The sequence below is a fragment of the Saccopteryx leptura genome, chromosome 7 (assembly GCF_036850995.1).
Source record: "Saccopteryx leptura isolate mSacLep1 chromosome 7, mSacLep1_pri_phased_curated, whole genome shotgun sequence".
Classification (NCBI taxonomy): domain Eukaryota; kingdom Metazoa; phylum Chordata; class Mammalia; order Chiroptera; family Emballonuridae; genus Saccopteryx; species Saccopteryx leptura.
In genome coordinates, this window is record NC_089509.1 from 98421148 (window position 1) to 98446558 (window position 25411).

The following is a 25411-nucleotide window of genomic DNA, read 5'->3' on the forward strand; positions in this document are numbered from 1 at the left end:
AATACCTCATATTACTTATCAAATGAGCAAAGTAAATTTCAAATATATATATACACACACACACACACATACACACACATACACATACATGTAGTCAAGATTCTCTACAATCTTTTTGTAAAATCTATCTCTCTACTCTAGAGCAGGGGTCCCCAAACTTTTTACACAGGGGGCCAGTTCTCTGTCCCTCAGACCGTTGGAGGGCCGGACTATAAAAAAAAACTATGAACAAATCCCTATGCACACTGCACATATCTTATTTTAAAGTAAAAAAACAAAACAGGAACAAATACAATATTTAATATAAAGAACAAGTAAATTTAAATCAATAAACTGACCAGTATTTCAATGGGAACTATGCTCCTCTCACTGACCACCAATGAAAGAGGTGCCCCTTCCAGAAGTGCGGTGGGGGCCGGATAAATGGCCTCAGGGGGCCGCATGCGGCCCGCGGGCCGTAGTTTGGGGACCCCTGGTCTAGAGTGACACTGGTCTGAAAAGATCTATGAAGTTTCTAAGTACGTACTTGAAGCTTTTAGTCCAACAAAGTACCTTGCTTGAAGGAGTGTTTAGAACAGTTAAGAATCTAAGCTGAAACTAACTTTAGAGCACTTACTCTGTAACGGTTCTGTGGGTAAAAGACGAACTGGGTGATGTGGACCCTGGTGTCCTCAGCACGCAGAGGCCTCAAGTGATCGAACCTGTGGGGTTAATCTGAGGGATAACACACTGGAACGCTGAGATATGTCTAATGTGTCCAGTCGGATAACCAACGCATGATAACTCCTGATATATTTATAAGAGCAACAGGCAACCTTCCTAATTGAGATAATAGTATTTTTAAGACACTGTACTAGCTAGCTTCCATGGAAAGGAGAAACCAATATTGCTTGAAACTTACTCAAGTTATTTTATCAATCCTCACAACAACCTTAAGAGACAAGCACTAATTTCCCCTATTGTACAAATGAGGAGACAAAGGCTAATACACAGCACAGCCAAGATATAAATCCAAGTCTGTTCAGCTCTAAGCCCTGCTCTGCCTGCTGCCCTCGGGCTGCAGAGACTACAGTCACTTTCCTGCCCTCCGGAGAGCCCAGGCAGGCAGGGGAGATAAGAGGTACATAACTCGAGGAGTAATGGGAAAACAGGACAGAAAGCGATAAAGGTTTCCTAATTTTTAGAGAAGGAACTACACATAGATAAAAAAGGATCATTTGGTTTTAAAGGCTCATTGCACTGTTGATATGCTGATAGTAACCCTGACCCCCCAGAAAAGTTAAATTTCAGACATGTAAAGCAAAATGTGTCTCTTTAAATGATCTATCTCATTGAGATTTACAAAGATTCCGGCCCATTTAAACTAAATGACCTATGGGTAGTCTGCTTATATCTAGTCTGCTATGAAATCTTTTTAAACGAATACTCACTTTTCTCCTTAATTGTTCACAGGGTAAGAGGAAAAATATGGGACATTAGTGGGGTCAGATACATAGTTCTCAGAATTCCAGATATTAAACAGAGAGCTGCATTACGATGTAAGCCACACAGCACCATGAGCATGGAAGCTCATGAACTTTCAGAATCATAATGGGAATTCACTCGCCAACACATCTAGTAAACAAGTAAGAAGTCCCTGCTGAAAGATCACTTTGGGCCAGGAGAGGAGGGAGGCGCCCCTTACAGACACCACCAAACACACCTTCTGAACCATCCTCAAATGAAATGCGTTACTGCTGCATAATTACCATTTCAATCACATCCCTTACAAGCAGGGCAGGTTTATTTGTGATTTGCTTTAATTAGGTAATTTTAGTTTCATTTCTTTAGTAATTGATTCGAACACAACAGAATTAATAATTGCCTCCTATCTGCACACACACTTCTTTCCAAACAAGGATTATTTGACAGCACTCAGACAAGAGGAAGAACAAAAATATCCAGTCAGTGATGTAGATATCTTGTGTTTTATCGGCAATGCTTTGGACTGTTTTGGTTTTTTTTATTCTTGTGCATAAAGAGCAGACTAAAAGCATGTCCTTCCGAGAAGGAAGACTATTTAATATAACATGTTGGTGGGATCTGTTTCTTAGTTGTTTCAGTTTTTTCTCATACTCTTTCTAGCTAACAAAAATAATAACAGCTACCATTCTGGGTTATTTATTGAACTCATCACGTGCCAGTCCCCATTCTGGAAATTTTACACATATTATTTCTAATGCTTGAAACTCTTCTGACAAGGTGGATATTAATGTCTCTGATTTACAAACTGAGACTCCAAGAGGTGAAGTATGTGACTTATTTTCACACATCTGAAATATATCAGGGCTAACTTTTGTATACTACAAAGGGAAAGAAAGACAAAAATTCATTCAACTATGTAAATTTGAAAAATAGATATGTTTATTATTTTTTAGTAACAAATAAAATGTTTATGTAATGCCAGGAAGGGTAGATTCCTCTGAGACTGGTTAAATAAATATTAAGGTTAAGTTTTAATGAGCATGTATGTTAGATGTGACAGCATTTTGAATAATATAAAGTATCTTACAACTAGAACATTACTTTTAATAGGCTTATAAAAAAATTAGTTTTCTTTTAAGCAAGTTAAATGTATACTCTGATCTTGTTTTTATTATTTATGGGGTTAGCAAACCTTTTCTTTAACAATAATACATGTGTAAACTTCATCTCATGCCTGATAAATTTAGACTGCAGTATTACCACAGGGTTAATTTTGAAGAGTGCTCTACTAGGTAAAAGCCAACCTGGAAATTCTAAATCTCTGATAGAGCAGAATCTTAAGGAAGTCTTTTGAAACACTCAGGGCTCGTGTCTTAGATATTTCAGAAGGAAAATGGAAACAACAGATCAGAGGACAAAAACTGGATGCAAAACCCTGTCATCTGCTCAGTATCAAGTTCAATCTTCATTGCCACTTCCCAATTGGAAAAAAAGAAAGCAGAGAAGGTTCTTACAGATTTGGACAGGCTATGGTCTCCCTAACTCTCCAAAACCCTTTCCCACTGAAATAAAGTAAAAAGGCAGTTGAAGAACAAGATCAAAGTTGACTGCATCGTGATAACTTAGGAACACAACCAGTTAAAATAGCTCTCACACACTGTACATAGTACACCAGGGGTCGGGAACCTATGGCTTGTGAGCCAGATGTGGCTCTTTTGATGGCTGCATCTGGCTCACAGACAAATCTTTAATTAAAAAAAAAATAGCCTGACCAGGCGGTGGCGCAGTGAATGGAGCATCGGACTGGGATGCGGAAGGACCCAGGTTTGAGACCCCAGGATAGCCAGCTTGAGCATGGGTTCATCTGGCTTGAGCAAAAAAGCTCACTAGCATGGACCCAAGGTCACTGGCTCGAGCGGGGGGTTACTCAGTCTGCTGAAGGCCCGCGGTCATGGCACATGTGAGAGAGCGGTCGATGAACAACTAAGGTGTCGCAACGAAAAACTGATGATTGATGCTTCTCATCTCTCTCCGTTCCTGTCTGTCTGTTCCTATCTATCCCTCTATCTGACTCTCTCTCTATCCCTGTAAAAAAATTAAATAAAAATAAAATAATAAAAAAAATAGTAACGTTAAAAATATAAAACATTCTCATGTATTACAATCCATTCATTTCCTACCACTTATGTTCATGGTTGCGGGTGGCTGGAGCCAATAAATAAATCCAAATTTTTATTAAATAATGCATAACGTACACTGGTCATTGTATGGCTCTCATGGAATTACATTTTAAAATATGTGGTGTTCATGGCTCTCTCAGCCAAAAAGTTTCCCGACCCCTGTAGTACACAGTCACTTTCTCAAAATAGAAGAGCGATGCGTCCAGGGTGGTCATCAGTAATACCACTGGTTTCCAACAGCAAACAGTCTAGACTTGGTACAACCGACTTTTTGCATCTTGTGTCTTCCAGTCCTCTAGTCTGGAACCCTTAGGCCTCCAGCTTTTCTCACCAGTCTACCCCCTCCTCCACTCTCTGGCTTTCCAATATCTCAAGAAGTTCCTTTCTTCCTATTGCATCTCAATATTTACCACTTCTCTTCTTCCAGAAACCGTTCTAATCTTACTGTCACAATACTCATCACGCAAGCGGGTAGCTTCTTTAATTAACTTATATATTCAAATTTTTTTCTTTATTTATGCTTACTACTATAAAAAGAAGAAAAAGGAGGAGGGAAAGATCCAGTTTTTCATTTGCCCTACCCCTCTTTCCACAGTTACTAACTCTAGTGGATCCTGTGGCTTGTCCCTCACACTGGATTCACCCTTGTCTTTTTTTTTCCAGCTAGGTCTCTTCTATGTTGTCTGTACTTCACACCTTTACTCTTTCCTCTCATATGAAATGTTACTGTCACAGGTCCTACTCCACTAGCAGCAAACCACAGTTGTCTTGCCAAAAACAATGCATCTGTTTAAGGTCTTTGTTTTGTTTTGTTTTTGTATTTTTCCGAAGTGAGAAGCGAAGGGGGGATGAGGCAGACAGACAGACTCTGGCATGCGTCCAACTGGGATCCACCAGGCATGCCCACCAGGGGGCGATGCTTGGCCCCTCTGGGGCGTTGCTCTGCTGCAACTAGAGCCATTCTAGCACCTGAGGCGGAGGCCATGGAGCCATCCTCAGCGCCTGGGTCAACTTTGCTCCAATGGAGCCTTGGCTGCAGGAGGGGAAGAGAGAGACAGAGAGAAGGGAGAGGGGGAAGGGTAGAGAAGCAGATGGGTGCTTCTCCTGCGTGCCCTGGCTGGGAATCAAACCCGGGACTATCACACACTGGGCAGACACTCTGCCGCTGAGCCAACCTGCCGGGGCCCTATTTAAGTTTTAACGTAAAAAAAAAACCCAACAACAAAATAAACTGGCAATGCTCAATTAAGTTTTTAATTGATGACCATGAAAAAGACACTAAATCTCTTTTTAAAAGGTAAACATGAGTATCATATACAATGTATACAGAGTATCTAAGTGTGAGTTTCAATTTATTCTACTCAGATGTCTTCTGGCATAATAACGCTACTCTGCTTCCTTACCAGAAATATACTTATATGTACACTGTTTACTGTACAACATCTCATGCTATGAATGAATATTTCCCCCAAATATACAGAGTAGATAACTTTATTTAGACATTCCATTGTATTATAGCCATTAAGAAAATACCTTATATTCAGACTAACTCTATAAGTCTGTGGGTAGCCTAGGTACATGACAATACTCCTGACCAGTATTTATCACCAATGACAGTAGCCCATTAGAATGAGTCTATAATGTCACTGAAATTTCCAAGTTAGACCTACATTATCAGAAATATCACTGGCTCTCTTATAGAATAACTTTATACTTTATTTAATTGGGAAGATGATTGACTGTTTCAGTTTTGTTTTGCTTATTTAATTACACAAGTAAAAGATCTTCTGGAAAAGATTCAAATAATGCAGAGTATTTAGAACAAACAATTAAGCACCTGGTTTACCCCCACATACCCCAAAGTAAACTCTACTAATAGTTCAATGTTTCCTCTTTATACCTACTTATTCTTTGCATTTATACACATATGCACATGCACACACACAACACACAAATGCTTTTGAAACACTGATGGCACTTTCTCTATATATCCAGTTGTAGAAAACCAATTGTTCAGTTAACTATAGCTTCTCTGACTTGCTGAAAAATTAATCTCTTCAAATTTGCTACCCAGCTATTGAACTTGAACTGTGAGACCAACTAAAACTACTCAAATTCATCAAAAATGTCTTATGCAACCAGCCTTACTGTAATAACAATTTATGTATAATTATTTTAAATTGTTTTGTAGGGGAACGGGGGTGGGGGTGTTTTTTGTTTTTTTTTTGTCTTCAGGAAACTGAATCCAAAAACTGTCATTAGGTCATTAATCTGTCATAGTTCAGACAGATGGTGATGTGTAATTCATATTTTGAGAGTTTAAAAACAGCAGACTCACAAAAATATCTCATATTTCTTTTTCTAGTTCTCAGTTATATCCAAACAAAATCTATGACTCCTTTCAAATATTTTGCAAACATAATAGAGTTCATTTTATATTAGAATTCAAAATATTATATTAGAATCAGTGATTTAAAGTGTTTGTGATTTTAAAGCAGTGGCTAAAATGATTGTGTACTATTTCTCATTTTTAGTAACTAAAAATACTTAAACAGTTCAATTCCTAATAATCCAAATAATCACTTCTAGTAGAAATAAATGAACCTATTTTAATCGGAATAAAACATATATCTTCAGTCCTAAAATGTAGATAAAAATGGTCCTTTTTCAGTCAAAACAGTAAAAAAGATACGTCTTAAAAAAGAAATATTTTCACATGTAAATATTACTTGGTAATGTTTGTTTTAAACAACAAAAGAAAAATAACCATAATAGGAAATGTTTTGTATCGTTGTAAAAGAATTAATGCCTCTTTAAAACTAAACCAGAAATTCTTCAAGTTAATTCAAGGAAAATGGAGCAATGCCACATCCTAGCACTTCAAAATATGACCAAGCCCTGCACACTGATGTCTTCGTAAGAAGTAGGTAGAGTTGACATAGTCAGAAGTAAGGAGAGTTCCAGTTTCCATGATAACATGAGAGCAATGACAAAAACGTCAAAGGTGCAGACACCCAGAATGTTAATTTTTAGAACGTGACTTCACACTGATTAATAATGTGTTCCTCAAAAATATATGCGGTGCATAAGAAAAGTTCATTGAAGCATTCCATTTTGTACGTGCTTCTAAAAGTAGTTTAATGTAAGTGATAAGAGAACTGATTTAAAAATTATAAGCATGTGGACTATAAATTCTAAATTTGCTACATAAAGATATTGGTAATGAAGATAATGATGACTATAAAATATTCACGGAAACATTTACAGTAACTGGGATTCTACTGACCATGATTGTATAGAATCAGAGAATTTAAGGGCTCTTTAGAATTTTAGAGATCATCTCTTTGGGCACTGATCTGAAGAATACAAAAATCCTTTTGAGAGTGAAACATGGTTAAAATAAATGCATACCCAAAACAGAGAAAATAACAAGAATTTCAGAGTTATTTCAACAACTAAGAAATCAAGTTCCCAAATTTCCTCAAATAGGTCAGAAGTACATTATTTAACTACACATGTGCGACAGGTGAATCATAAGTAGTTCCTTAATTCAATAAATACTGGCTGGGTTCCTATAATGCCCCAGTATGACACTGGGTACTGGGAGTGAAGAGAAGGGTGGAGGCATGGCCGTTTTCCTCAAAGAGCTACACTTGTGAAATCTCCAATTAACTTATTTATAATCAATGAGTGGCCCCAAATGAAAGCTGTGTGCTTTGAAAAAAAGTTCTTAAATCCACACTCAGTAATTAAGATAGCCTTCCCTGTTTACTAATCTAAAACACTATGATTTTGGATAAAATCTCTTTGCTGTAGACTGATCCCTTCAATGAGCTCATGAACTGGTGTGATGCTTGCTCCTTGCTGCCCTACAAACTAGAAGCTCTTCTAAATCCCCAGTTAACTAGAGGTGTCTCTCTCAGGGGGCAGTGCTATTTTCCCTCTTCATCCATCAGAGATATTAATACCTCTGAAACCGCATCACCCCTCAACATTTCTGTGAATGGGAGTCTGAAGTTATACTTGGGGTATTCTTTATAGGAATGTCAGATTGCTTTCCTACATGTAAGCCATAATATCAACATTCAAACATGTGAAATTATATTAAAGAAAATACATGAACCTTAAATCTGCAAGAATTGGCTGTAATCTGATTATATATATAGTAAGACAAATTAAAGACTGAATTTGGAGGATTTAGCCAAATAAGCGAACGGGAGAAAAAAATGAAGTATTTTGGCTGAGCCTATATCTAGGATATCTAAATCCATGTCCAACCAGGGAAGAAGGAATTGGATAAAGAACTTCAATCATGATGATCCAAATAGCAATGTATCTCTAATGTGATGCGGAACATATCAGGCTCTCTTACTCGGATGCCATCACATATTTTGCATTATATAACTAACTCCCTTTGTACTGGTTCCTTGCTAACCAAAAATGATCTTCCTTGATTACCCATATAGGTCAGTTCACAATAACAAAATGATCTGGTCAAGCCAATTGGAATGATCCTATTATGTTAGTTGGTTGGGGCGGGAGAGGGCTACTTGTTTTCTTTTTAGTCAAAGTACAGACATAAATTGGCATTCTGATTTTAAAGATCAATCTTACAGAGTTGTTTATTGTGAGCCAATGCTGAGATGCAGGTTTATTCTAAATGTGCTGCCAATCAAATTTTGGAACTTATAAGGCTGAGAGCCAAATCTTAAATTTAAAAGAATTTCTTGGGGAAATGTTATCCTGGGGGAACCTATCTTAAAAGCTGGTTGTATTTTTGTCCACTTCATTGTGTATTTTCAACTTTATACATTGTTGAAGAACTCTTTATGGTAAAAGGTGGGAAGCAATTTATTCATCTATAATGGAAATAAATCATGATGAGCACATCACACTTATTTGCTTCTAAATGCAACAAGATTAGCTCAAATAAATATCTCAGAAATAACCTTAAAAAAAAATCTCAAGACATGAATTCATTTGGATCCTGAAAGATAACATCAGTCTCCACCAGAAACACGAACGTATTTCTTGTGTCCCAGCATGAGCAGGGCATCACACAAAGTAAGTGCTTAATAAATGTTGGCTGGATCAATGTTTGAAAGATGAAAAATATCTCCCTGGAGAGTTCTGGATCTGCACATACAGGAAATCTCACATGAAGTATTTCCATCATTAGCATTCATTTGGAATTCTACGGTGTCTCGGGTAATCAGAGTTTACATTTTTAAGATGAAGTTCCGTAACAGATATTTTTGAGGCAATAAATATGTTAGTGAAGATGTTTTTTATATTATTTTTCCCCTCTAGGTAGTTTTACCCAGGGGGCACTATATTATAAACTTTTTAAAAAAATTAATTATATAACAAACCATTTTCAAATATATATCTATATATCTGAAAGTTTTCAAAAAGGCTCTGGATAAAACTGTTAAATTCCTTGACTATTGCTGTGGTAGAACTGGTCATTATTTATTTAACAAACCATTCCTTATATATTTAAAATTATATATTTATTTATAAAGAAATTAGTTACAAAATAAAGACAAATCATTACAGTAGAGGCAATACAGCATGTGGCAAACATGAGTCTTATGATTTTTTAAATGTATAACCATAAAAGTTATAATATTAAATATATCACAAAATTCTAGGGAGAAGGGCTGGCATATTTTGTTTAAAAATTAGTGAGTCAGTCACGTCAACTAATCCAACTTCTGAGACTAGCATAAAAGGACTCCATTAAGCAAAGAGAGTTCATTAACACCTGTGCTCATACATTTCAATATAGAATTTTGATTTAATGGGGCAGTTAGGGGAGCAAGGTCACTGATCAAATGCTGAGAATTACTTAGGAAAGAATTTTTAAGAAATACTCAACGATTGTAAAAGTAACGCAGGAGGGAAAAAAACCAAACCACAAGATACATATTACATTTCCCTAATTGGGAAAAGTCACACTTGAGTCTAATCTATCCACATGTCCGATTGTTATCCTCTCCCAAATTCTACAGGTACTTCAAGTTCTCCGTATCCAGAATTAAACTGAACTAAATATTTTCCTGGAAACTTGCAGGAAAGTACCCCCAGTACTTTGTATCTCTGCCTTGATGAAACTTACTGCCATTTACCCAATAATTTAGGGATCAACATTAACTTCCTCCTCTCTTTTATCCTACTAGCCAAGTCCTGTCTACTTTAGCTATTATATATAATATTTCTCAAATTCTTCTCTTCCTTACTATCCCCATTACCACTAGCTCTCATGATTTCTCTATTTTTTATTGTTTTATTGACTTGATTGGGGTAACTCTGGTCAATAAAATTATAATCTTATTAATCATGACTTCTCAATCATTGCAACAGCCTGTTAAAGAAGTTCCTGCCTCCAAACCAGTTCCCTCCAAATCTTTTCCCACATTGCAGCCGGTGTGATACATGTCAATCAAATGACAAGTCATCTATCTGCTTTGGCTCCCTTGAAAATGAAATCCCAGTTTCCTTTTATACAAGATATGCCATCATCTTGCCCTGATTAATTCTCCAGAGTCATCTCTGGTCTCGGATTCCTAGACTCCAACTTTACAAATCTAGAAATACCAATCTGCTGGTATTTCCCATAACATATCTGTTATTTCTCAGCTACCACTGTGGGTGCGCTTATTGAAAAAGCCTTCTTCTCTCCTAAATTCTATTCACTTAATAAGTCTCAGATCAAGCTGCCTCTCCTTCCAGGAAGTCTTCACAACTAGTACCCTCCCCTACCCCATTCCCATATTAATTAGAACACTTAGCTTACCAAAGTATAATGCCTTGTTTAGATGTCTGTCTTTCAAACTAGAGGGTGGGCTCTTAGAGGCAAGTATTGTGTACTATCCACCTTTGGATTCGCCTTATAGTGCCTGATACATAAAAGTTATCTGTTGAATTAATCAACTAGAACAATACAGTAACATGTCAAATGCCTGTAAGTAATAATTATATTTTAAGATTACCTCAAATTTATTTGTTTGTTTTTATAGACCATTTTTTCACTTTTTTATTTATTTTTAATTGACTTTATTGGGTTGACACTGGTTAACAAAATTATACAAGTTTCAGTTGCCCAATCCTATAACACAATATCTGTACACTGTATTGTGTGTTCACCACCCCAAGTCAAGCCTCCATCCTCACCACGTATCCCCCCATACCCTCCAATCTTCCCCTTGGCAATCACCACACTGTTGTCCTTGTCCATCAGTTTTTTCTCTTTTTGTTCTTTTTTGCTTAATCTATCTACCCCTTACCCCAGCTCCCCCCCACACACACAGCTATCCGCCTGGTCTCTATCTGTCTGGAAAGGAGGGGGCGCTGAAAGCATTATGCTGAGTGAAATAAGCCAGTCACAGACAGACAAGTACCATATGATTTCACTCATATGTGGACTCTAATGAACAAAATGAACTTACTTAAAATTTAAAACACCTAAACCAGTACCCCCAAAATGTACATTCAGTAACAATCAGGCCTACAACTTGATTAGTATTATCAAACTGAGAATCTGTGACACTACCAGCATCATCAATAACATGAAATTTTAGATGCAGACTTTCTAAGAAGAACCTATCTATATTGATCATAAATATGGATAAGGTTTCTCTATTATGAGGACTTTTTTTTTCCCACTCTTAGTGACCAGTGCCTTTGGAAAACCAAGAGTAAGTAATGGTTTTTCTCTACATGTAGCCAAAAATTTACAACTCAAGAACATTGAAACCCAGTAAGAAGAATTTCTAATATATAGACAAAGTCTACTTCTTTCTTAACCAAAATCTTTGTAGATGCTTTAAATAACAGAGGATTTTTTTCCTTCATTTTTTTACCCTATTTTATTAGGAATGCATGCCTCTGTTCTATGGATCTATGTAGTAAAAATGAAAGAACAAAAGACGTGAATGTCACAGGTCTGGATTTGACAACAAGCCCTCTTCCTTATTAGTCATGGGACAATGAAAAAGTAACTTGAGAGCTCTGACAGCAGCAATGATTACTTATTGGATGAGCCAGAACCTGCGCTAAGCATTTAAAATATATTTCCTCATATACCAACCTCACAAAAGTCCAGAGCTAGGGGGTTGCTTATCCCCATTCTACAAATAAGCAAATCGGAGCTCAGAGATGGAAGTAACATGTCTAGGTCGCACAGTAAGTTACGGGCAAAGTAAGAATTCTATCACAGACCCATAGAACCCCAAAGCCCATACTTTAACCACTTACAATCTACTGCTACTGAGTCTCAGTTTTCTGTATTATAAAATAGAGTCATTATTGTATATTAACCTCACAGAGCTATTGTGGAAACTAAGTGAAAAAAATATGGACGCATAGAGCACAGAGCTAGGGGCACCCTATGTTCAGTCAGAAATTATGCCCCCCTTCCCTCATCTCATTCCAGTAGTGATTAAACATTTATAATAAGGGAAATAGTTCCTAAATGCTCCTTACCTATCTCAAAGTAGAAATATTCTCAGTATTGATTAATTCACAAAAGGAAAAGACCACCAGATCAATAAGTATATTTGATATAAACAGATAAAAAGGAAAAGAGCAAAGAAAAACGATATATTCTACTTGTTTAGGACCATGACCCTATTATTTATTGATCATTCAGAATATCATAAGATCAAAATATATCAATATTCAAAGTTAGGGGAGAAGAACATGAGACCCAGAGAGGTCAATTCACTAGGGCTTGATGAAAGATGCCCAACAGAATCTAATTCATCTGGTTATATTTTTTAAAAACTGTACTTCCAGTGGGGAAGACAGATTTGGGAAAAGATAGAGGCAATAAGAATAATACTTCTATATTAAGTTACTTTAGACCTTTATTTTTCTTCTGAAGTACCTAAAATGGGAGTAAGGGTGATATGAGATACAAAGAAAAGATACAGCACTTTTGCTGTTAATTCCCTACACATACATACTTCCTGTGGTTCCTTTTTCTGTTTCTTTTTTTTTTTTCTTTTGGTAGATAGCCATGCCACGTACCTCTGATAAGGTATAAAGACATCAAACTTTTACAAAATTTCCTAACAAGTAAAAACTAAGGTCTATTACCCAAAGAGCTACACAAACTTTAGGACTACAATGCAAAACACTGTTTTTACACCAAGCCCACCTGATATTATTTTAGGGTGTATCCTCTGGACATCCAGCCAATGGTGACTGCCAGACTAAGCTACAGAAGACAACTCAGAAAGCTGGTGGGTCCCCTAAGATAAGTTATTTTTCAAAAGTGCACTAGAGCAAGATCATCTGATATTACCCCACCCTCACCATAACCCTCTTCTACTTCTGTAATACTGCTTTCGTCCCGAACACATGGTCAGTGTTGGACACGGTGGACATCCTGAGATAATGACACTACAGAGAAATAACAGTTAAGTAATTCAACTAACCTACAAGGTAATATCACAGTTTTATGTCCCAATCCCGACAACTTCTTCCTTCTGCTAAGGGACCTAAAAGGCCGCCTCATTTCTTTAAGCTTCCATTTCCACATATGAAAAATGGAAATCATAATATACTTCTGCTTCACTAGGTTCTAGAACTAGAAACCAGCTAAGAAAAAAAAATAATAATAAATGCGAAGCACTCGGAAAAGGATAAACTAGATTCCCTGACCTGATTATTGGTCAGAGTCTTGTAAAACTAGAATAACTACTTCTTCCAATTCCATACATGCCATCTGGCCATCAAACTGACTGATAAATAGTATTGACTGCGAACTTGATCCATGTAAAGATTTTAAAGTAACAGAAACAAAGTTGGTATCAGGATGTATTTTCATGCCATTCAACTATCTCCAAATAAAATGTACTCATTGGCATTATAAAAGTCGAGGGTAAGAAAAATTAAATTAATTACAATTTTTTGAGCCTTATTATTGTTTTTTTTTTTCAAAATAGCAGCAGCAGGAAACCGATACTGAAGCAACTTTGGAAGAATTAATTAGAAATGAGCTAAACCAGAAACAGAAGGAATCACAAAGCAAGTCTCATCTGATGGGCCGAAATACAATATGGATTATTTTTATATTGTTCTGTCTGAGTTGGCTGTCTCAGATTCTTAACTTCCACAGTCTATTTTTAAAATAACTTAACACTGTGTATTTCCAGTAGCCATCAAGGCATATACTGTCATCCCTGACACCGAAGATTGTCAGTAGACTCAACATGTACACTAATGATCTCGGGCAACAATGCTCATCTTCTTATCAAAGAGATCCTTATTCCAGAAGAAAATGTCTAAAGTTCTCTAAGAAAATTCATTCTAAAACACAGGAAGAAGAAGGCACTATAAAATGTTAAGATCACTAATACCGCTTACTTCTTTTTAAGATTATTTTACATGCTGAATTTTAAAACCAAAAACTGTCAGGCATTGTAACATTTTTCGTTCTCTCCCAAGTCGCCACTGCTCTCCTCTAGCCCTGTCAAATAATGATAGCTGCTGTCATTATTTTTTATACAATAGCTGGAAGCAAGTTGTACAGGCAACTCTTCATCTTAGAATAGTCATCAAATAACATAAACAAATGACTAGGACCTTACAGTACAGTGACCACTTTCCTCAACCCAAAATAAGTGGGCTATCACATCTTATCAGGACTTTACTGAACAGAATGTTAGTTATTTTACAAAAATAAGAGGTTTTAATTCTTTTATTTTTTCTTCCTAAACTGTTGTAAAATAACTTTTCCCTCTTGCACATATACACCTGTCCTCTCCCGGCTGCTAGTGGAGGCTATCTATCAGAAAGATTTCCACATTTACTTTAGGCTCCAGTATTTTCAATCAAAATGGCAATTCTGTTTTTGGAAGCCACAACCCTTCAGGAAGCATGTATGAAGATATTTTTAAAAATGAAAAAAATATATATAAATTAAGTGCTTTTCATATAGTTAATACACGGAAAGGAGTTTACGAAAGCCAGTGATCTCAGACACAAGGGATTTGACAGGTTGCATGCACACCAAAAAAAAACTATTTCAAGACACAGACAAACATGAGTGACTGATTCTCTGTCTGTTATTCAAGTTAATAGACGAGAGTCTCTCTCTACCACTTTTTGCCTTGGCAATCTCAAATGCTGATATTCTCCTAGATCTAACAGAAAGGAAAAATGGGTATCTTCTCCATCTAACACTTAAGTGGGTAACCTAGATACTGTAAATAGAGGCTACATAAAGGATGCAAGACAGCTCTGAAGCGAGAGCCAAAATATTTAACCTGCAACTCTTTGGAAAAGAACACGAAAACACATGCAGCTTAGCCCAAAACCATACTCACATGAAATTGCCACAGACTAGTAAGTTTTAAAAACAAAACAAAACAAACAAACAAAATAAAACCTCTTTACCAAGTATAATGTTACTGCTATTGGGTGTGAAAAGCCCAAATGTCAAAAAGCACAGCTATTATTTGTTCCAACTCTTTGTGCCTACACTCTTCACTAGATATTTAAAATAAATGGGTGAACTACCTTTCTGAAGCCAGCACTTGCTAAACCAGAATTAAATTCACAACTAAAGGAGGCAATGAACCAATTAAAAAGCATTTTTCTACTGATATTCTAGTAGTGACTAAAAGATAATAGTAAAAAATGTACAATTAACATTAATATCTACCCCTCTATTCAATGTTACCAAAAACAACAGTTAAGTATTTGGCTAACAGAAATTGCATATTCATCTATCTTTACTTTTTAAGAAATTATACAAATATTATATGAGAAATAAAAATCTATTTTACTGAGGAACTAAGAACATTGTTAAAATGTAAAAATTGTACTGCCTACATTACAGTAATAGGGTAACTTTTATCAAATCAAAAGCCAACTAGCAAATAATAAGTTAATGCTACAAGATCCATTATAAGAGATTAACAATATAATATACATTCGCTTACTCTTAATTTTTCTTTCTACATGATAAAGGAATTTCAACTGCTTCTAGAATAAAATCTTCCTAGAAAGTGTTTCCCATTAATAAAAAGAAAACTATTAAATAAGTAAATTCACATAGTTTAATCAAAATTTCAAGTCAATAACTAGAATCACTTAAAGTTAATGAATTGCAAAATGTATTCAATACCACTCTATATACTTTTGCTTATAATTCAGTAGTCTTGACTACTTATAAAGCTAGTAGCTTTATAATGACCTTAAGTTTTGAGAATTGTATGAGGGAATTGGAAAGGAAATTTTGTTCTCTCCAGATAATGAGAATTAACTTAGGCATATGCTCACAATTCAGTAGATGATTCAGGGGTTTTTTTAGTTAATAAATCTTCATTTTAAAAGAAAGAAAATGCCTTTCCTTCACATAGCACCCAAACAGAAAACTTTTAGATTAAATAAAGTTAAATATAATCCAGACGTCTTTTCTATACAAGAATATAACATATACTAGCACTACAAATTATGTTCGAGTAGGAATAATGAAGCATTTGTACTTGATAACTATACTGATAAAACATTATAAGAGAAAACAAACCATATTCATAAAGTATTTTGTCTTCTGTCCCTGACAGCATGTAAGTTGATCTTTTATTACACAAAAACATTTACTACATCAATGAATGACTCTTCATCAAAAATAGTAGCCAAAACTGTCTATACCCCTAAGTTCAAAACATCCTTCCAAATTTTCTCATTCCTTCCCTGGACAGTCCTGAACAAAATGCTTTCACTTTGTTAGAGAAATAGATGTAAGTGAGTTCCACAAATTTTCAATTAAACTTCACTTCCAACACTTTGGAGAAAACACTTTCACATGTTTAAAAAAACAAAAAAGCTACTAACGCTGCAATTCTACCACTGATGGATTAGGTTTGTACCAAGGCGATATAAAACTATTTCAATTTTTTTTTAATTGTGAAGAGTCCTTTGGAAGTGACGTGTTTCCATCTCTCTCTTTCTAATCCAACAACAACAACAAATCTAGTCATAAACTTGGCAAGTCAAAACAATAACCAGAAAAGCCTAACATTTCTTACCTGATACAGGTAAGCACCAGCTCCCAAATGCCACCTTGGGATAGTTCAGACTAGTAAGCAGGCTCATGTTTTATGGTACAAAAAGGAACAGGAATAAATCTCTGTGGTTCTTTCTTGAGCAAAATCTATATAGCAGCAGCTACACCACAACGTGCGAGGACCCCACAGACCTAACAAATTCAAGGCTGTCACTAGAGAAATAGAAAAAATATCATAAAAAGAAGACTTACTGCTTGTCATGTGACTTGGTGAGGCATGCTGTCCATTGGGTGTGCTTGAGGTGAGGTCAATTGCCATATTGGAGTGCTCCCTTTCAGGTGAAAGCTCATTGTCACCTGCTTTCACAAAATAAAATCTCTCGGTTTCTGTTCATGGTCACATAAAATCTAATTACCAATTTTGTTCCATACATGCAGTGGCATGAATAGCCTTGAAATTTTAATGTAATATGTTTTTCCTTCAAAGAAACTATAAGGAAATATAATTTAGAAATACACAGTAAATGAATGAAATGATGAAAAGCCACAACAAGCCCATAATCAAGAAAAGTTACAAAATTTCATTATCACGACAATCTTACTGTAAAATAAGAGGAATTGGAAGTAGTTGGTTTCTAACGTATCCTTTAGTTGAAAATAAATAAGTTTCTTTAAAGATCTAGTTTAATCATTGAGCATACAGTATTTACAACGAGCATTTTCCAAAATGCTGGCTATCAGAGAGTTGGATGTTTAAAAGGAGAGTTGGCTGAAAACCTGTCAACTTAAGGAAGCTAATTCATAGTATGTGTCTGAAAATTAGACTACAGAATAGTAAATATATAGTACATGCCATATTAGTAGACATATATGTAACCTGACCTAATCTAAACTTAGGTAATCAAGTAGGAAAGTGTAAATCTGCTAAACTAATACTAATTTCATGTTTTCCTTAAAAAGTATATTTCTATATTTGCTTCTATCTCACTGTATGCTGCTATTTTATCAAATTCATTTAAAGGTGAAATTGTGAACAGAAGAGTACAGAATCCATGAGAACAAGTTACAACTGAGAGGTTAAAATACAGGTAACACAAAAGCATAACTTTATTACCAATAAAAAATTAATGAAAAGGAATACTTACACGTTATATAGCCATCAATAGCCTCTGTTTCCATAGTCAAAGTGCAGTGCTGCAATACAAAAGATTATATACCCTTAACACAATGATTCCCTTCAGTTCTGCCATTAAATGTTTAACTTATTTGAAGCTCCCAGCAGTTAGCCCATGTTGCTGCTGCTGCAACCCGTGCCCAAGAAACATACTACAGTGTACTGTATGTGCTCATTTGCAAGTCACTGAACTCTTTCTGCAAATGATCTGATTCCTGCTGGAGATAGGACAGGAAAGATAAGTGCCCTGTGAGATGGGCTGCAGCAAGAAAGGAATGACTCTCTTCATCAGAATTTACTTGGTTCAAAGGAAAAAAAAATGGGGGGGGGGTCACATCTTAAAAGTGCCAGCTTTAAATGGGATTTAAGTATTTTATCCCACTCACTACTCCCCACAATCACACTGCCGTTTGAGGACTTCCCTCGTATACAGATAGCTCTATTCACAATTGTTGCAAGTTGGTTCATCATGTTCTAAGAGGGAGGGGGGAGGACAAACAAACATAACAAAACAAAACAAAACCAAAAAACTCAGTGCCCAAGAGTGTCTCTTAAGATTTCTGCAGCAGTTCTCCAACTCCCAAACTTGTATTGACATTTTAGCCTACCCCCAGTTCTGCGTGAGCACCTGTTCAATGTAACCTTAATTTCCTGCCAGACCATGGTTGGATATAAATGCCAAGCTTACTTAATACGCTCTGATTTTGAAAATTTCATAATCTTTTTTTTTGCTGTTGGGAAGGGAATCACTTTTCTAAAGTTTGAGGAATTATTCTCAGGCACCAGTGAGGCAAAACAAGAACTGAATTCTCAGAAACAAAAGTAAATTGTATGAGATGACACCCCCTAGCTTTGATTTCACATAATGAAAAGATCGATAAGCTAACTGTATTCTCTGAAGGAAAAAGTTTAAAGAATTGACATGTCCTGAGGAGATTTTTACTTATTTTTTTTTCCTTTGGCCCTGGTCCTTTTTGCCTTTAGTTTCAAAACTCTCACTGCACCAGCAGCTAAATTATTCACAATGAGCCATTTCTGTATTGATCGCCAAGTATATTTAGCCCTGGCTCCTGGAATTTCTCCATTACTTACTGGAAAACAGGCAGCTTCACTTCTTGTCTCCAAAACCACTTCCCTTCTCCCTCCCCTCCCCTTCTTCACCACCACCCTCCCTACCCCAAAAAAACTTTTCTTTCTTTCTTTATGGAATAATCAGATCAAATTCCCAACTCAGCCACTACATAGCACTTAAATTTCAACCTGCTGGTCTGTTATCAAATTCTTTCAAATTATGATTACATAAGGCTTTAAAGAAAGGCATCCGTAAAGTTTAAAAGGGGCGCAGTTTCTTCGTATATTTTACAAATGAGTTTATCTCTTTAAAAATGTACACCTTTAACACACATATTAAGAAGAAAGAAACGTCAGGGAGAAGCGAAAGAAGTCTGCCCCATCAATGAAATGGTTATTAACCCTCAGAGAAGGAAAGAAAGAAAAAGAAAAGGAGAAAGAGAAACGAAATGTACATACAAAAGAAATTGTCCTTTGATTAAAAAAGATTCATCACCATTTCCAGCTCTGTCGGGAGATCTCAGCTTCTTCTAACCCCTCAAAGAGGAGGTGACAATGTCGGGCTGAAGATAAACGGAGAGAGAAAGAAAGAAGTTTTTTGTGTTCCCCCCTTCTCTCTTTCCCTCCCTTGCCCCCTCCAAGCCAAGCCCCCTGCAGAGTTCAAGGCGAGGAGGAAGGAAAAAGCACTTTACAGGTGGGTCATTCCGAGCCCAAATCCAGCAAACAGATCGGCTGATAAACAAAACCAAGAAATGAGAGAGAAGGAACACCCCCCTTCTCCTCCTCCACCTCCTCCTCCTTCTTTCACCCCTCCCCCTCGTCCCTTTGGGATGGTCTAGTAGGAAAAGTCACTCAGGAATGGCACCACGTACTTTCAGGAAAGAGGAAAAAAAAAAAAAGAGAGAGAGAGAGAGGTCAGTCAGTGCTACAGCAATGCGATTAACAAGAAGAGAAAAAACTTGATCCACCGGTTCTTTAAGAATCGACCAAAAGCTAAGACGAGAAAACTGAAAGAAAAGGTGGGGGGGGGGGGGGTAGAGGGGAGGGACAGTCAGGCAGAACCCAGCAAAGGAACCTAGGCCAACTTCACAGGACTGTTTTTCGCCCTTGGCAAATAAATAAATAAATAAATAGACCTTAATTCCATCTCTTTCGCCCATACTAGAACCTGTCAAAGTGATTTAACTGCTGCCTTTTTACATGTGTCATACCTGCTTTTTTAAAAATTCCAACAGGATCTGAATATTACCTTCTATCTGGACAGCTGCAATTGATGCCAAGCTAACCAATCTTTCTTAGAATTCAAATTAAAACAAAGCGAAACAAGTCAAATCCATGACAGCTATAGAGATGAGAACTGATTAATCGATTAACATCCCAGAAACAGATTACAAGGAGGGGACGATAAATTAAGGCAAGAGGACAGCGTCTTCATCCCGGTTCCCTGAGCGTCCTTTACAGAAATTATTACTCTCATCATAACCACAAGCCATCCCTCCCGGAGAAAAATATATCTACATTATTGTTATTACTGGTTAACAGCAACAAGTCATTTGATCACATCACAGTGCAAAACGAGATGCTATATAATTACACTTAACTTTGAAAACACTCCCCCCCCTTTTGCAAATCAGACACACATATTTAGATATCATCTATGAATAAGAAGACAAATACAACAAGAGCTGTTCTTCACCACGCAAAAGCCAAACGGAGATTTACCTCAGCAGTGCATGCAGTAAAATAATCCCATCACCCTTTTGTTTGTGTTTACTGTTAGTGTGTCCTCTCTCTTTCTTTCTTTCCTGTGCCTAACGTGTGTTTGTGCACTGCAGTTGGTGGTGGAAACTAAGGCAGTGGATCTGTAGCTAAGGGTAATCCTGTTTTTACTTCCTCCATCTTCAGCGAGGAGCAGGGTTAGCCCGGGACAGCTGGTCAAACCCCGAGAAACCGATCCGCCGCAGCCGGAGCACATCTCCCCCGCCGGCCGGGCTCGCGCAGACACCCGCGGGCGGAGGGCGGGCTGGAGGCGGCGGCGGCGGCGGCCGCGGGCAGCGGGGCCCGGGGCGCGGGCGGCCGGCCGTGCGTGCGCGCGCGCGTGCGTGCGTGTGTGCGGGGCAGGGGCCGGGGCGCGCGTGTGGGTGTGAGTGTGTGTGGGTGTGAGTGGGTGTGAGTGTGCGCGCGCGGGCTGGCGAGGGCGCGTGTGCGCGTGTCTGCGCGCTGGGCCGCTCGGCGCGCTCGGCAATCGATTACAGAACAAGTGGGGCCCCGGCGGCTCGGCGACGCGCGCACCGCCTCGCGCCCGCCTCGCGCCCACCCGCGCGCTCGGCGGCGTCGCCCCCCGCCCGCGGTCCCCGGACGGCGGACCCGCCCCCTGGGGGGGGGACCAGGTAACCCGCTTCCGAGGGTTCCAGCGCGACCACAACCCACTCCCCCGAGTCGAATGGAGCTCACGTTTTCTGCCGGCCGGGAAGGAAGGGTTGCGGCGGCGAGGGCAGGCTCATTTCGGCCGCGAGAAGTTTTCTCTCCCGCTGGGATTCGTGGCGAGGCCGGGCGACGCGAGCGGACGGCGAGCCGGGCGCCCGACACCCAGCTGCGGGCGGGCGTCCTGGGCCGAGCGGTGTGCGCGGGGACCCACCCACTCAGGCTTCGCAATAAACTCTGCCCAGCGATTCCAGTGAACGGCGCCGGGTGGACCAGGACACGAACTAGAAGCCGGGGGTCCTCGGGAAAAGCTTGAGAAGGAAATTCGGGTCTGAGATGAAGCTCAACTCTTACTATTTTGGAAGTGCTCTCCAGTGCAAGTTTAAAATTAGAGTGTGTGCTGGCAGTTTCTGCCCCAGGCAACTGCCCCATCCACCAAAGCCAAAGAACGGGTGAGGGTCCAAAACGTTGTTAGGGGTACCGTATTGCCCATCTGTGTCATCAGTGAGTTATCGCATAGCTTTCTTATTTGGGAAGAACGTAAATAGGTCGTCATGTTAAATACATATCTTTGGCTACAAATAGTAGCGTTTAGCATTTTTGCTTGTCCACATTTATAAAAAGAGGGAATAGAGACTTCTGTAATTAAAGGGAAAAGGAAAATGAAAGGAGCTGAAAATACCGAACTGTGTAGACTGGGTGGCTTTGAGTTTGAAAACACATAAAACTATCAGGACTGCCAAACAGCATTTCTGAGAAGCCGTATCACACAGATTGTGAAGAAAATCAATGCTGAAAGAGGAGGAGCAGGCACAGAATTCCTCCATTCAAGATCCCAGAAATAGTTGCTGAGTTGTCGTCCCCCCCCCCCCCCCCCCCCCCCCCCCCCGCTGAGGATAGAAAAATGATACACTGGAGATAAAATCATCCACTATTATCTTTACACCGTTTGTCTGGGAAATTTTGGATAACGTCTTTCCTTTAAATTTTGCAATGGAGAAGGAATTCGTTCACATTGACACACACTAAGTAATGCATAACTTGTATAATACTATACTAGCATTTTATAAGGAATTACTTTATCAAAGTATATTTCATACATCGTATTTATTAGACAATCGTAACCAGTAGTCTGGTTATTAAATTACAAAAAATGATGGTGCCATACTGCAAACAAGATTAACCATTATTCATTGGAGAGCAAATCTTTTGGGCTCAGGCTAGCAATGACTTTGTGACAATTTTAAGAAAAATTGCAGTTCCTGTAAGTTATGTGTTGGTCGAACCGGTTTTGTTTTGTTTTTTAACCTGTCAATTATCTAAGTAATTTTCTTAAAATCATATTTGGGGAAGACAACATAGAATTCCACAAATCACTTTAATTATCCCAATAGATAGCTAACATTTTAATCTTAAATTACCTTAGAAGAAAGTGCATCATTGATTCCTAGTATATAAAGGGAAACATAACTTCTCTAAATTGCCATAAATCCCTCCTATAAACTAAGCCTAAGTGTTTTAAGTATCTACAAAGTTATGGAGATCCTCCAAAAAGATGAGTTAAAACATTGAAAATTATCATGAAATGTCTGGATTAATTCTTTAATAGAAAAGGAATCATTGTGCAGCCTTAAGGAATCATCCTAAAGTTTCTCAAAGCTACCACAGTTGATAAAGTCCTCGCCACTAGCTGATAGAGCTTAATTTAGCTCCTTGAAAGACTATCCTTGAGTTTATTTCATTGGCTTCCTAATCACCAGAGGCACACTCTCTCCCTCTAGTGGCTGTGTTTAGACACTTTGCATTTGGTGTCCAAGTCCCCAAAACTGGGGGATTTGGGCAGGAGGCAGTGGCTCCCAGATTTTAGAATAGCAAATGACCACCTTTAAGAATTAGACCAAGTGGGGAAACTTGTCCCTCTTTTTAACATCCTATATTCGTTGCTCATTTGCAGCTCATGGTACATCCACCTTACCTGAAAGAAGTCATTATATTTATATACTAAAACTAAGAAATCTGTTTTATCCTCTGCTATTGAATAGCTCTGGCTCTGAAACTCACAGTTCCTCTTGTGGGAAAGAACCTTTGTATAAACTGTAGTAGTTCACCTTGTTCACAATTTTTTTCAACAGTATTTTATAGTAGTTAAAGAATATATTCCCACCTTATACCACAACTACACTGCACACATTTTAAAAGTACATATATCAATATATGTGTGTGTGTGTGTGTGCGCGCACACACACACACACACACATTTAGTCTACACATAAAAATGTACTACCAGGGATAGACAGTACCATCCTCTTTCCCCACTGTATTGAGTTGGGAGTTAAATCTTCACTTTGGGGTGGGAGGTAAGGAAGTGGGAGAGAACATACCTGGCCCCTCTCGTTTTTCACGTATCTGGTTCCTTCTTATCCTTTCTGTCCCATCCCACTGAAACTAGGCCTTCCAGGCACCAACCCCTGTCTTAGCACATTGCACATTTCCTTCACTGTACAATTTGTAAATATTTTATTCACTTGTTAAATTTTTAAAAGATAAACTTTTTTTTCCACTAGAATGTCATGTTTTGAAGAGGAGGAATTATGTGTGTCCCACTAACAATGATTTTCTTAGAACTAGCAAAATGTTTGACATGAGTTGTTACTCAGTAGGAATTTACCAAATGCCTCTATGGAGGTAACCACATACTAGATTCTCGCTCGCTCATCTCCTGTAAGCCTTTACTCACGTCTCCTCCTCAGTGAGACTGTCTCTGACAGCTCTGGTTCTGTACCCCCCCAAACACACATACACCCTAATCTGCTTCCCTGCTTTATTCACTGGCATGGATCACTGTCTCAGTCTATCTTTAACAGCATATTTTGTCAATGTTCCAGAATGTAAACTTGCTGAGGGCAGAGATTAGTATTATTTATTAATTTATTTATTAATTACTGCTCTGTCCTTAGTACCTGAACAGAACCTGGCACATGGTAGGCACTCCTAAACTGTTTTCAGTGGACCAAATGGGTAGAAATTCAAAGATACATTCTCATTCCATAAACAGTTTGGTCAAATTGTGGATCATATATCATGTGACAAATATACTTAGCTCTGATTATGGTTCATGTGAAGAATGTGATATAAATTTTAAAAGTATTAGTAGTTAAAATGGCTAAAATTGTATTCCAAATACAATTTTGAGTAAAATACACATGTGTGCCCTGTTTCATCTATACATTATTTCATGTTAATACCTGATAATTCATGAACCAAGTTGACTGTCAAGGAATGCAAAAGATTTAAATGAATTCTATAACTACTAAGTGCAATTAGCAAAAGAAAAAATTTAAAAGATAGTGTAGCTAAAAAGTATATTATGAAGTATTAATTTTTTTTTTACCTTTGGATTATTTTATCTATTTTAGATTTAAAAGCCCCAGTAAAGGAATTTGGCTAAAAGTGCATTCTTGGTTGTTTAAGAAGTTAATTCTATGTTTTAAGTTTGGGTTTTGTGTATAGCAGAGGGTAGGAGAGGGCAATTCAAAACATCACAGTACTTTACTAATATTAATTCTATATTTCTTATTTAGATGGCTTTATTTATCTAGCTAACAAACAGAATCATTCAGAGTAGGTGCCCTAAAATAACTTGAATCCCTGAAAAGGTTGAGATGAACAAGCATGTGTAGGCACAGTGTTATAAAACTGATTACTTGTTTTATTTTTGTCAGGTTGTGGTGGTCTCCTCTTTGAACTGGTGTTCTCTTTTTAAGTGTGATGTGGGGCAATGGTCTTACTTTTTCCTGCTAACCTATATTGGTACCGTGAAGAAGCAAAGAGGCCAGAATTGGAGCCATGGTTTTAAAGAAAACCCTCTAAGATACCAAATCCAGTTCGTAAATAAGGCATATTAATACCTCACAACTTTGCCTCCCTGACCAGGTTGATATAGTCTGGAGTCTGTCTGGGTAGCATGAGAGTCCTGTGGGTAAGGGTCTTCTCATTCTCTTCATCTTGAACAATAGTGTCTTTTAGCAGTTCTTAAGAGTATCACTTTGCAATTAGAGATAAGACTCTTGTACCTAC

General features: G+C 37.8%; 1 protein-coding gene across 10 annotated transcripts in view; it reads right to left on the reverse strand.

Moving 5' to 3' along the window:
* The window catches only part of IKZF2 (IKAROS family zinc finger 2), a 162244-nt gene extending 140104 nt beyond the window's left edge, over positions 1 to 22140 (reverse strand). For 4 of the 10 annotated variants that reach the window (XM_066346680.1, XM_066346678.1, XM_066346679.1 and 1 more), the window contains exons 1-3: positions 21365 to 22140; positions 17811 to 17859; positions 16918 to 17022 (exon numbers count right to left, since the gene is read on the reverse strand). In XM_066346680.1, the coding sequence (XP_066202777.1) occupies positions 16918 to 17022; positions 17811 to 17859; positions 21365 to 21766 (556 nt within the window). In that variant the 5' untranslated portion in view covers positions 21767 to 22140. Of the gene's footprint in view, positions 1 to 16917; positions 17023 to 17810; positions 17860 to 19369; positions 19613 to 19782; positions 19811 to 20632; positions 20891 to 21364 lie in introns of those variants that run through there. The other 6 variants (XM_066346682.1, XM_066346684.1, XM_066346683.1 and 3 more) reach the window with 6 other exon arrangements.
* Positions 22141 to 25411: the final 3271 nt, after the last annotated feature.